Source organism: Taudactylus pleione, unplaced genomic scaffold (assembly GCF_031769625.1).
Source record: "Taudactylus pleione unplaced genomic scaffold, aTauple2 ptg000040l, whole genome shotgun sequence".
In the NCBI taxonomy this organism is placed as follows: Eukaryota; Metazoa; Chordata; class Amphibia; order Anura; family Myobatrachidae; genus Taudactylus; species Taudactylus pleione.
In genome coordinates, this window is record NW_028284442.1 from 20,926,298 (window position 1) to 20,940,990 (window position 14,693).

The 14,693-nt window shown below is 42.0% G+C and overlaps 1 protein-coding gene across 3 annotated transcripts in view; it reads left to right on the forward strand.

The window, feature by feature from the left end:
• Window positions 1-14,693, forward strand: part of SRGAP1 (SLIT-ROBO Rho GTPase activating protein 1) — a 213,948-nt gene that overhangs the window by 98,915 nt on the left and 100,340 nt on the right. For all 3 annotated transcript variants that reach the window (XM_088454598.1, XM_088454606.1, XM_088454616.1), the window contains exon 3: window positions 2,561-2,723. In XM_088454598.1, the coding sequence (XP_088310724.1) occupies window positions 2,561-2,723 (163 nt within the window). The remainder of the gene's footprint in view (window positions 1-2,560; window positions 2,724-14,693) is intronic.

Sequence of the window (14,693 nt, forward strand, 5' to 3'; positions counted from 1 at the left end):
AAGATGTTGTTTACCTGCGTAAATATCAGCAACTACGACGCATATCGAGCAGCCATCTTGCCCTTGCGGAAGATCTGACCAGCCACAGACATTGGAGCTCTCCTCGCACGCTGAGAGCTCTCATGCTGCGAATGCAATCGCAATGGCCAATTTATGCATGCCCATAAAATGGCATGCAAAGTGTCAGACACGCCTGCGTCTTTCTGACCCCTCCCACCTTCCAGCCCCAAGCGCTGACTTCCTGCAATTCACTTTGTGAGTGGATACTCTGTGCGGAGTTAATCATGTGCACATTGCAACTTATATGCATGCGTACTGGAAAACAATCGCTTGATCTGCGTAGATATCGCCATTGTGTCTGTCCCTGAATCAGGCCCATAGTCTGTATATGTTTCCTAAATGATGATTTGGATGCAAATTGAATGCTTGTAGCAAAGGACAGTTCAGAGTTAAGGATGACACCTAGGCAGTGAGCTTGAGGGTAGGGTTTATTGTTGTGTAAGGGATGTTACCAGAGATTTATTATCCAGTTATTTATATAGCGCACACATATTCCCTGCCCCTGTGGAGCTTACAAGCTATATTCCCTACCACATGTACACACATACACACTAGGGTTATTTATTTATTTTTTTTGGAGTGTGGGAGGAAACCGGAGTACCCGGAGGAAACCCACGCAATCACAGGGAGAACATACAAACTCCACACAGGGCCATAGTGGGAATTGAACTCACAACCTCCATTACACTTTGTGCTGCCCGTATTCTTGTTCTGTACTTTCAATGCGTATCTGAATAAAGGTTATAGGTCCAATAGTTAGTGTTCTGGGGAAGGGAGGGTAACTTAAATGTACAAAGACAAAGGCTGATTCAGAGTTGCCTGTATCTCCGATTTTCGGAATAATCTTGCGATTTTTAGCACTGCTCTTTTTTGATGGCTCTCTTGTACCAGGATAAGAGCAGGTGCAAATGTGCTCTCATATTTATGGCTACTTTCACAAGTAGCTAGGTGGAGAATTGGATGCATGCAACTCTCCATTAGTGAAGATTCACATTTATTTCCTTGCATACAATTCAGCAGTACTTGCAGCTGATATCTGGATGACAAGTCGACAGTAAAAAGGTCGACACCAAATGGTTGACAGGCAATTGGTCGATGGGGTCAGAAAGATTGATGGGTACAAAAGGTCAACATAAAAATGGTCGACACATGGGGGCGTTTCAATTCAGCGGGAGTTGAATAGTGGCGGGAAGTTGGTCCCGGAGTTATTCAATTCAGCATTCAGCTGTTTAGTCCGACAATTACAAGTTAAGTTAGAGAATGCCGGTTCTTGCAACTTAACCTGGGTGTTTAGTCGCGAGAACCAGCATTCTCTGACTAAAGTGCCGGCTGCGAGGCTGTTAACACGCTCTAAGCCGGAAAACAGCCGTGCATCCTGCTCATTAATCGCATTTCTCCTTACACCCTCAGGAGGGTGCAAGAAGAAATCATTTAGTCGACCTAATAGTGCGCTGAATTGAATCGACCCCATGATTTATTTATTTTTGCCCCCACATTTTTAAGGTTAGGGGTTAAGGCAGGTTAGACCTACGGTTAGGGATAGGCACTGGGGGAGGGTTACGATTCGGCTTAAAAAAAAGTGTCAACTTTTTGTACTGTCTTCCTTTTGTACCTGTAGATCTTTTGACCCTGTTGACCTATTGCTTGTCGACCATCTGGTGTTAATCTATACATTATCGACCTATTACCTGCCGACCTTTTATACCACAGCCCTTGCGGCTGACTTGTGTGCAACTGAATTAACCCTGCACTGGAAGGCGGCCTTGCATTTCATGTTCCATCCAAGCCATCCGATCGTTCTAAGGAAATCAATGTCTTAGTTGCTGTAGAATTGTTGCTCTCTTTTTTTTTGTTGATTGGCTTCTAAATTAGGGAGCTCAATGATCTCTTACCGTTGTTGAGATTTCGCTTTTTTTCGGGACCAGATTAATGCCTTTTAACTTTATACACCGTGGCAGCAGTTGTTTTACCCCTCTGCTTGTAATTCAAGGCCTCAGAGACCAAGCAGGCGTTATGTAGATTAGTGACATTTGGGGTCAGTTCCTTTTTAAATGTGGTGTATAATAAAATGGTACAGCAGTATGGGTTATATATGTGGGATACCCGTAGTTCTTTAAGAAGAGTTAGCAGAACAAACAACAACATCTGGCTTTGTCCTTTGATGGGAGATGAAAAGTACGTGTGATGTTTAGGAACTGTGTTGAATGCCTGAGGGGGTGGGGTGTGGTTAGTTGGGCACAGTTAATCTGGTATGAATGCTATGTAGTATTGCCCGTATGAGACAAAACTCTCCTAAACAAAGTTAAACTTATCATTGTGATAAAACCTTATTTACCAATATACACAGTTGCTTTCAGTTTATAGTACCAGATAACTATGGAGTTGTTGTTATCATGGTAATAATCACAACAACAAAATCTTTGTGTTAGATCTATATTGAATGCAAAAATATATCTGTGTTGTGCTATTTGAACCAATTGTATGTTCTTTAACTTCACAGAAAAGATCAGAATCTACTGTCCCCTGTCAATTGCTGGTATTTACTGCTGAACCAAGTGAGAAGGGAGAGCAAGGACCATGCAACACTCAGCGATATCTACCTAAATAATGTTATAATGCGATTCATGCAGATAAGCGAGGATTCAACAAGGATGTTCAAAAAGGTATTTATACATTTGTTTATTTTTTGTATTACAAAAATAAGGAACTATTTTTTGGCACTTGCTTTCATTCATCAATAATATTATGTTAATGTTTATCCTCCGCTAAAGAGGGAACAAATAGTAAAATTATCATATGTTTATGACCTATTTATTTAAGAAAACTGTGTCATATGCCCATTACTGATGCACTGGGTGAGGGTATGGGACAATTTACTTTCAGCGGGATAGAGATAGAGGCCACATTAAAGTAATAATTTCGACTTTATGGGTTTGAGCGTGTCATGCAATACTATGATCTATTTACACATATTTATGAGATCTCAGGGCTGATGTCATTGAGTCGTATAAGTCCGACAGGTCTAGGGCCTGATTCATCACAGATCGCAACAGCGTACGCAGATCGGCCGATTGTACATACTGTGCAAGCACCGCAGTGCGCGTGCGTGAGTTGGCATTGTGATCGCACTGCGATCCCTACGCAGATACAAAGCCATTGCGGAGTGAGTGACGAGATGTCAGCATTTGGGGGTGGTGACGGGGGGAGTTGTCGGAGAAACGCAGACGTGCCTGTCCGTTTGAACGCCGTTGCATGGGTGTGTGTAAATTAGCCACTGCAATGGCATATGCAGCTTGAATATGCACTGCATGCAACAGGGTTAGCAATTTGAGTAAAGTCAGACCTGTTTATAATTGTGCGTGAGGGACTGATGTTACACGAAATTCCCGATGTATATGCAGGATTGCAAGGTATTACAGATGTGAGAATGCGGTAGTTGGCGTCTCTATGCTGGGTTTGCGATTGCAAACATTAGCATATTTTCGCAGCAGGACTGTGTGCGTAATCACAGCTGCGATCGCAATAGCAATCTGTAATGAATCAGACACCTAGAGTCAAAACATAGGGGTTAATTACGGCAATAACCAATGTCACAAATAAAGCGCACATTTTATCCTACCGTTCAAAGAAATTTCAGAGTTGTTAATCCTAATCTAATTCTCTGTGTTTGGCCCAGTACATTGGAAGAGACATGGGCACTGCAGATTATCATTCATTCGATCCTGATTTTTCTGAATGTAAAATGTGAGATCATTTGCGTAGTTTAATGATCGCCATCTTTTTAAAGAGGGGCGTAAAATTTTAGTGAACTTTACTTTAGTCATAATTGCCCATTGGATGGGGGTCATAACAGGTGCTCCATTGTCAATGAAATCCAGTCTGCAAAAAAATTGTGCGTGCCTGGAACTACAAAATGTTCGTAATAGCAATACAGGGCCTGATTCAGAGGTGAACGCTTATGCAACAGCTGCTGCATCTTTGTATGCAGCAGCTGTGCAAAATTATGCTAATGCTGCAGGAGGCGTCTAGTGTTTAAAGACTCCTACTGCCGGCATCGCAGATAAGAGGGCTGCATCCATAGACGTAGCATCGGATCACTGTGTGTGAACATTGGTCATCTGTCCTCAGGTTACTCAGGGAGGCCGGTGTTTTCCCTCTGCCTGGGCCACTGAAGCTGCGTCATAAGACACTATGCTTGGCACATCTTGAAAACAGGGTTGACACTCCCCCGTTTTCAATAACGCTTTCCGTCACGGCCCAATCCATGTCCCCAAATGGTAGCAGCATATCAATTATGCTACAGCCTAGGGGGCACTGTGAGCAATGTCGCAGAACAAGATCTGCACATGCACAGTGTGGCGTTTCACATCTCGCATCATCGGAAATGTATGTAAACTATCGGGTTTCCGAATGTCTCTGAATTAGGCCCATGGTCCAAATTCTAGTACAGTAGTTATAAAGAAATGGTTACAAAAAGTACTTGTGTGCTTCCAGTCCTCTTTGGGCAGTACCTCTTCCTGTTTATTTTATTAAACTTCATTACAGGTTTCTGATTTAACAGCTGACATTACCTCTTTTCAAGTAAATTGGTCTTTTCAAGTAAATTGGTTTGCTTCTTTTCATCATCACACGTGCTTAGACATGCATTCAGATGAGCACTACAATACACCCTGAAGGCTCAAATTATGGAGTTTCCAGGGACGGAGCTTCCTTGGAATTCTTTCTCCTCATCCGGCATCTTTGCATGTTTAATTTTTCCCTATTGGTGATGTGAAAAGCCGTGTTGATTGGGACACTGTGCTCTACTTGCTTCCAATAGAGCCGTTGCAGCAAGTTAGTGTTCTGAATGCCTAGGCTTCTGTGCCCAGTGTTGCATGGAGCGACGGAAATCACCAGGAATGTACCCAAAAAATAGAATTTGCTGCAGGCATGCTGTGCTCCACTTTTATTGTATCATCCATGACTGCTTATGCTTTGTTTTCTTTACTATGACATCACTGTGTCTTTGTCTCTGTATTTAACAAGAGTCTTTAGTTACACTAATTATTTGTTACTTATTAATAATAGCAGTAGCTGAAACTAAAATCTTACTAATGGAAGAGAAGCCAGGATTACTCTTATTGGTTGCAGTAGTAATAAATGCACCAGTATTTTATCTGCATCTTAGGTTATTCCAGATCTGAGTACACACAGTAGAAACAAAAATGGCCTGTACATTTACAGACAACAGCAGGAAACCTTTATACCATAAACTCTTTAGTTTATATTCTCATTTTTTTCACATTTGTTTCAGACCTTTTAAAAAGGAACTGTGCCAGTTCCACTGATTGGATGAATGTAGGTGATTGTATATACAATGAATACAAAACTGTGTATGTCTTGGACATTGCTGTCACTATCTCCTTATTGTTTATTGGATAGTTTGTCATGTGAATTGTCCCTCTGACACTTTGTTCAAAGAATAAAAACACTGCATTGGTGGAGCGATATAGCGGCCGATCTGACGGATTGGAACGGTATCGCAGCTATATTGTTCTGTGTGTGTGCATGATTTTGTCCACTGCGCGCTCCCATGGTGGTCGTGGGTCGCTCCTCCAGATCTTTCTGCATGCACAAGAGATCTGGAGAATCGACGAACGATCCCATGCTGGTCTGTGCGAGGGGAAGGAGGGGGCGGCATGTCGGACCCTGGATCGCCCCATGTGTGGGAACCGCCCGATATGTCGTCCGTGTTTACCCAGCTTTAGAATATTGTCTAAATTGTGTTAAAAGAAATGGCAACATTTTTATTTTTAAGATCTATTGTGGTACACTCTTATAGTGGAAAGGCTGACAGGCTTTCAGTAAGTCTGCAGGCTCGTGCTGCAGACATGATTAAACATTTACTCCTTCCTGCACACATGGCAGATAAACACAGGTGACAGACATGGGGGTAATTTGCTTTCTTCTTGTCTTAGTTAATTAGTGCTTGTGGAGGAGTATAAATAGGGGATTGTGTGTTGTGGGCAGGGTAAACGACCCTGAACTAGTTGGCCAGTCACTAGAAAACTGTCCAGCGTGTGTCAGGGCCAATGGCATACTTGTTAAAATGGAAAGTGAACTTCTGCATCCACTGATGTTGCTGTCTTTCTATCCTGACAACCTGGAAGCAAACCCATGTAAATACTGTCTGACTACCACGCCTTTTATAATATATAAACTTATATGAAATGCACTTAGCTTGGGGGTGCTCTATCAGGGTACCACCAGAGTAAGATGAAGAGGGCACTCATCAATTCAGTAGAAGACCTCAATCTTATAACTGAAGTTTTGCAATGTTTTTATATATAATATTTGCAGCAGTGATCCTCAGTGAGCAGTATATTTTCTCACTTGATTGGGGAGCATGGCTGTATTTTATCATCTGTTGGTGTTTCATTCGGACGATTTATTAATTGTATGTGTGGTTTCCACGAAAATAAGTCATATCAGTGTGCTGACACTCCCTGCGTAAGCTGTGGCAAAGACTAAGCTAGCGGATAAATGTCCACAGACCAGGGTGAATGACCGCAGGTTAGTCATTCCCTTATTATCTGATAGTAAACACCATAAAAATCCTCAGGAAGTCACTTCTCTAAGTTCTAAAAATATTGTATGCTGTAGAGAAAACAGCAAAATAAAACGTGTATGCCAGTGATTTCACAACTGACTTTAATCCAGAGCAGTTCCCATGAATATCAGAATATTGCTCCTCCTAGGAATGATACCAGTATTTGCTCTTAGCAGGATGTTTGAGTGAAGTGCTTATAGTGGAAATTCTATACATCACGTGTTTCCTTCAGTGTCATAACTTTATCCTATTTCTCCATGATACTTACTCTTTCATCTCCCAGCACCAGCTGTGTTTATTCTTGACATCTAAAACTAACTAAACTAACATATGCTGTGAAAACTAAAAGTTGATATTTACTGTTACTCTAGACATCCCCTATCAAGGTTATTTTGTATTGATTAGATTTAAATATACAGTATATACAGTTTTATTTGCAATCTTTATTTGCCCATTCTTATCGCGTATCTAATAGAGCAATTCTGATAAGAATATTATTTGATAAAGTAGAAGGCGAAGTCCCTCAAGCAGGTCATGAAAGTAAATCTTTGGGTCACTTATTATGGGGATACATGCCAAATTGCCCAGAAAGTCTAGAACCGACTTTCAAAACAACTCCTATAACTGGACGTTTTCAGTAATGCTAATCTGTACCTTCCGTTTTGCCTTATTTGTTGCATAAGACTGTAGATCGGACCCCTTTTTTAAGTAGTTGAATGGCCTGTGTAATTTGTAAAAAGCTGTGACATGTTAAATGAATTGTCGATCGTTTCAGTAACCCTATAGCTGGTACAGTTAGCCATGTGGGATTTATAATCTCCATTTCCACTCTACCCTACAGTGGAAAGAATAATGGTCACTGACTAGAATTCAGAGATTCTCAGACAGGGCAAACTGTGTGTTACCATGGCATCAATTCTATATAGAGATTAATGGATAGCAGTGAAACAAGAGTAAGCGGTTATATGGCAATTCTTATGTCTCGAAGCTTCAACAGGACTCATTAAGGCAGTAGCAGCAAGGATGACAGTATGCACCAGGCAAGGGGGAGTACCTGGTCTTAATCCTTATAGAGAACATTAATACAATTTCCAATGATTAACATCACCTGGAAACACCATATTTTAGATGCAGTTCATCAGCAAATGGAAGTGACATATATGCATTAATCAGGATAGTCCCCCAAGGAAACACTGGATTGACTATATATGCATGTCCTTAAATTCAATATGATTAGTTTTGTATTTCCACATCAGCAGATTTACGTTTGGAGAACCCTCCGTACGTAAAAGTCATCCTGGGTCTAATACTGTAGATGGAAATCAATTCTCAATGCTAGTTAATATAGAAGTTAAAGTTCAAAAAGTATCTAGAAATCCAGAAAAGTAACTGGTAGCTATACTAAACAATGATGTCAGGCACTTATAAAGCAACATTCTGTGGCTGATTTGGAGTCGGTCACTGCCACGTCTGTGAGTGCGCCTTTTACCAATATGACCCGTGCGACTATTTTCGAATACCGCTACAAGCCCTTCTCTGGTGTACAGCCATGTGTCTGCATGTGCAAGGACTAAGATGCTCATTTTGAACGTCTCTAGATACTGAAATACCGCTTGGTGCGTCTTTAGATGCGACCATCGCCCCAGCCCCATGTTAGGTAAACAATCTCCGTCAGAGTATGGCCCACAATGTGACCAATTAAGCATATGAGTTTGCAACCTGTTCAGTGACACGCCTGCGACTATTTCATAACACACACATAAGATGTGTCTGAATAGCCGCATCCCAGTCACTGCCCAGGACATTTCCAAGACACTTCGGGTACTGGCCTGGTTCAGTGGTAGAAGCAGTGTTGATGTCGGACACAGTGGAGCGATTATCTGCCACTGTGCATGTGTCACAGCCGCAATGCACATCTGCAGCGATTGATTAGCAACAGCAGAAGCAGTGAGGATTTATTTCTAAAGTGAGTAACCGGTAGTGACCATTTTGGGGAGCTAACTGGGGGTGGCTACAAATTGCAGGCGTGTCGCCCCCTGTTTTCTGGGCGTATCCTAGTCAGCCACTACAAATTTGGGGAAACTGGCAATCTGAGACACCATACGGTTACTCAGAAGTTTGATGGTGCGTCATGATGTTCCTGATGATGTTCATACGTAAGCAGTAGATTTGACACGCTGGTGGTAGGCGTCTCTGTTCACAAGACTGCGGCTGAGTCATTAGCATATTTTTGCAAATCCACTGTGTCCAAAATTGCAGAATGCAACTGCGTCCACCTCTGTATCAGTCCCATAGTATGTCTCTATCGCAACTGCGCCTTTGTGTGTACACATTGTCAGGTTCATGTGCTGTGTGAGTTTTAGCGCCTTAGACGCAGGCGCGAACATTGGTATTGCAAGTACAAAGAAAAAGGGGGAGGATTGAAAGTGAGCATCTGAAGTTACATCCCACGATGATTAAGCTCAAATTTATACATTTTTTCCAATTAATTTGGGCATGTGCAGTTTTTGCCCTATTCCTGATTTCTTAAGGCCCCCATACATCAGCAATCGATGGTGGCAATTATGTGTTTTGCAGTTGACTGTGTAAAGAAAAAAAAAAAAAAGTGCAATCTGTGGCATTCAGATTACAGATCTCGACCAAAAAGTGATTGGGATTGGTAAATCAGACTGTCCATTTCACAGATCGATTGGGACTGTAGATTGCTAGTGTATGGTAACAATCAAGATTTATTGAATGCAATTGGTTGATTGAGTAAAGGCCCCCATACATCAGCAATCAAAAAACCACAATTAAACAACTTTGAAGATTTGTCACCCAATTTTAGGATCTAGCAATCTACACCCATTACAGATCTTTTTCAGTGATTTGCATATCCGTTTCAGCAAATACACATCTGCCAATCTTGAAAGGCCCATCCTTTAAAGGCCCCCATACACTAGGCGATGAATTGCCCAATCCTGCATTTGGATCGGAAACGCCGATCCAGCAGTTGGAAATGCGGACAGGTGGCCATCGATGTTCCACGATTCTTTGGAGGACAGTTGAAATTCTCCATGTTAAATTTCACTAATTTGCAAATCACTATCATATTTTGATTGTGATTGGCAAAACAGTGTAATACAACATGTTGGATTTAACCAATCCTGAGATGCCGGATCGCAGGAATGCGGCAATTTGTTGCTAGTGTATGGACCCCTTTACTAGTAACAGTCTGCAAATCTGTTGATTGTTACCATGCACTAGCAATATACAACCCCATTTGATCTGTGAAATCCGACATGTTGGACATCCTGATTTACCAATTCCAATCACTTTTTGGTTGAAATCTGCGATCTGTAAACCCCATACATTGCAGGGTTTTTTTACACAATGGATTACTGATGTATGGGAGCCTTTAAATGTTTCCAGCAATGAAGTTGGCCGAAAGGTCTTGATAAGCAGCACAAAATGCTGCGATCAAAAGAAATTCCAGAAGAGATGAGAGAGAAAATTATTGAAATATATGTCTAGAAAGTGTTACAAAGCCATTTCTTAGGCTCTGGCACTCCAGCGAACCACAGTGAGGACTATTTTCTCCAAATGAGTAAACTTGGAACAGAAGTAACTCCTCCCAAAAGTGGCAAGCAAACCAAATTTCCAAAAAGAGCACATTGACTGATCCATGAACTGACAAAAGAATGCAGATGAACATCTAAGGAACTGCAGGCCCTCATTCAGTTAATGTCACTAGTTATGATTCCACCATAATATTGAGGTTCGGCAAAAATGGTATCCGTGGGAGAGTTGCAAGACACAAATCATTGCTAGCTAAGAGGAACATAAAGGCTCATCTCACGTTTGTCAAAAAAGCACATTGATAACCCCAAGCTCTTTGGTCTAATGTTCTGTGGACCGATGTCAAAACCTTTTGGAAGACATTTGTTCCATTACATCTGGTGTAAAGCTAAAACAGCATTCCATAAAAAGTATATCATATCAATAGTCAACCGTGGTGGTAATGTGATGGTCTGGGAAAGGGAGGGGGGGGGTTGCTTTGCTTTCAAGTGCTGGGTGAGAAAATTATGATGGAGAATGTCTGGTCATCAGTCTGTGATCAAGTGCAATTAGGTTATGCAGCAAGACAAAGATCCAAAGCACAAGAGCACTTCCAAAGAAACAAAATTAACATTTTGGAATGGCCTAGTCAAAGTCATGATCTGCATCCAATCGAGATGCTGTGTCAGGACCTTAAACAGGCAGTTCATGCTGGAAAACCCACCAACGTGGCTGAATTGAAGAATCAAAGAAAAGTGGTTCAAAATTCCACAGTGATGTGAAAGACTGTTCTCCAGTGTTTGGTTGCAGTTGTTGCTAAAGGTGGCACAAGTAGTTATTACATTTTTAGAGGGACCATTCATTTTTCACATGGATTATAGTTGTTGGATAACTGTTTTTCAATAAATGAGAGAATTATTAAAGGAGGAATTTTGTGTATACAGAGGTTATCTTTGTCTTATATTCAATTTTGTTTGACTCTGAAACAAATAACATACAGTCAGGTGCATAAATATTGGGACATTGACAGAATTTTCATATTTTGGCCTCTATTCACCACCACAATGGCTTTGAAATGAAACAAACAAGATGTGCTTTAACTGCAGACTTTCAGATTTAATTTTAGGGTAATTACATCCAAATCAGGTGAACGGTGTAGGAATTACAACGGTTTCTATATGTGCCTCCCACTTTTTAAGGGGCCAAAAGTAATGGGACTATCAACTCAAAAGCTATTTCATGGACAGGTGTGGGCTATTCCCTCTTTATTTCATTATCAATTAAACAGGTAAAAGGTCTGGAGTTGATTCTAGGTGTGACATTTGCATTTGGAATCAGTTGCTGTCGACTCTCAATATGAGATCCAAAGAGCTGTCACTATCAGTGAAGCAAGCCATCATTAGGCTGAAAAATCACAACAAACCCATCAGAGAGATAGCAAAAACATTAGGTGTGGCCAAATCAACTGTTTGGAACATTCTTAAAAAGAAAGAACGCATCGGAGAGCTCAGCAGCACCAAAAGACTCGGAAGACCACGGAAAACAACTGTGGTGGATGACAGAAGAATTATTTCCCTGGTGATGAAAAACCCCTTCACAACAGTTGGCCAAATCAAGAACACTCTCCAGGAGGTAGGTGTATATGTGTCAAAGTCAACAATCAAGAGAAGACTTCACAAGAGTGAATATAGAGGGTTCACCACAAGATGTAAACCATTGGTGAGCCTCAAAAACAGGAAGACCAGAATAGAGTTTGCCAAACAACATCTAAAAAAGCCATTACAGTTTTGGAACAACATCCTATGGACAGATGAGACAAAGATCAACTTGTACCAGGGTGATGGGAAGAGAAGAGTATGGAGAAGGAAAGGAACTGCTCATGATTCAAAACATACCTCATCAGTGAAGCATGGTGGTGGTAGTGTCATGGCATGGGCATGTATGGCTGCCAATGGAACTGGTTCCCTTGTATTTATTGATAATGTGACTGCTGACAAAAGCAGCAGAATGAATTATATATATATAATATTATTTTTGTTTTTTTGCATCTTTCAAAGTTATAAAATGTTTAGTCAGTGAAGTCACTTGCGTGTATGCTGAAAGCATTGACACATTATAATTATAGGGATAACTTGGCAGTGTTTTTAGGAACAATGACTTAATGTGTGTGGGTACAGTTTACTGTGATATATTGGCATCAGTTTAATAGTGACGATCTAAGATGAAATAATCTTATATCTTTAACTTTAATATTTACTTTTGCTTCCTTTGTTGGCTATAGATAGTATATTTGTTATATCACATATGCTGGATGCGTAATTCTGTGCAACCACTTTATTCAATACTTAATTGCCCAGTGCCATATGCACTTATGTCATACTTACCAGCTCTCCCTGATTGTCAAGGAGACTCCCTGAAATAGTAGCAATCTCCTTGACTCCCTGAAGAGTCTAGCAACCTTCCTGATTGCACCTTACCCCCATTATGTAGCTGTTATATACTTGGAAAAAATTAAATAAGATATATATATATTAGGGGTGTGCACCGGCCACTTTTCGTGTTTTGTGTTTTGGTTTTGGATCTGGATCTTTCTTCGTGTTTTGGATCTGGATTGGTTTTGCCAAAACCACCCTTCCGTGTTTTGGGTTCTGGGTTTTGTGTTTTGGATCTGTATTTTTTTTTTTAAAAAGCATAAAAACAGCTAAAATCACAGAATTTGTTGGTTTCTCTGCTCCTATGCTATTATTAACCTCAATAACCTTAATTTCCACTCATTTCCAGTCTATTCTGAACACCTCACACCTCACAATAGTGTTTTCATGTCCAAAAGGTTGCACCGAGGTAGCTGGATGACTATGCTAAGCGACACGAGTGGGCGGCACAAACACGTGACCCATCTAGGAGTGACACTGCAGTGGCAGACAGGATGGCAGTTAGAAAAACTAGGCCCCAAACTGTACATAATGCAAAGAAAAAAAAGAAGTGCAAGATGGAATTGTCCTTGGGCCCTCCCACCCACCCTTATGTTGTATAAACAGGACATGCACACTTTAACAAATCAATCATTTCAGCGCCAGGGTCTGCCACACAACTGTGGCTGAAATGATTGGTTCGTTTGGGCCCCCACAAAACAAGCTGGCAATTAATGTGTCCCTGCACAAACTGGCTCTACGGAGGCAAGATGTCATCCTCATCCTCCTCATCCACCGATTCCTCACCCTCTTCAGTGTGTACATCCTCATCCTCACAAAGTATTAACTCGTCCCCACTTGAATCCACCACCACAGGTCCCTCTGTACCTTCTGGAGGCTGGTCTGCCTGGAAGAGCTGATAATTCATTTTGATGAACATCATCTTCTCCACATTCTGTGGAAGCAACCTCCTACGCCTTTCGCTGACAAGGTTCCCGGCTGCACTAAACACTCTTTCGGAGTACACACTGGAGGGGGGGCAACTCAGGTAAAATAGAGCCAGCTTGTACAGGGGCCTCCAAATTGCCTCTTTTTCCTGCCAGTACAGGTATGGACTGTCTGACATGCCTACTTGGATGCTGTCACCGATGTAATCCTCCACCATTCTGTCAATGGTGACAGTATCATATGCAGTGACAGTAGACATGTCAGAAATTGTTGCCAGGTCCTTCAGTCCGGACCAGATGTCCAAACTTGGTCCTGCCTGCCCTGCATCACCGCCAGCGGGTTGCTTAGGATACCTAAGTTTTTTCCTGGCAGCCCCAGTTGCGGGAGAAAATGAAGAAGGAGCCGTTGACGTGTCACGTTCCGCTTCAGCTGACAGTGTGTTCACCAGCAGGTCTTTGCACCTCTGCAGGCTTGTGTCGGCCGGAAAGAGAGACACCACATAGGCTTTAAACCTAGGATCAAGCACGGTGGCCAAAATGTAGTGGTCTGATTTCAACAGATTGACCACCCTGGAATCCTGGCAAAGCGAATGAAGGGCTTCATCCACAAGTCCCACATGCCGAGCGGAATCGCTCCGTCTTAGCTCCTCCTTCACTTTCTCCAGCTGCTTCTGCAAAAGCCTGATGAGGGGAATGACCTGACTCAAGCTGGCTGTGTCTGAACTGACTTCACGTGTGGCAAGTTCGAAGGGCTGGAGAACCTTGCACAACACGGAAATCATTCTCCACTGCGCTTGAGTCAGGTGCATACCCCCTCCTTTGCCTATGTCATAGGTGGATGTATAGGCTTGTATGGCCTTTTGCTGCTCCTCCATCCTCTGAAGCATATAGAGGGTTGAGTTCCACCGCGTCACAACCTCTTGCTTCAGGTGATGGCGGGGCAGGTTCAAGAGTGTTTGCTGGCGCTCCAGTCTTCGGCACGCAGTCGCTGAATGGCGAAAGTGGCCAGAAATTTTTCGGGCCACCCAAAGCGTCTCCTGCACGCCCCTGTCGCTTTTCAGAAAATTCTGCACCACCAAGTTTATTGTGTGAGCAAAACATGGGACGTGCTGGAATTTGCCCAGATGTAATGCCCGCACAATATTGGTG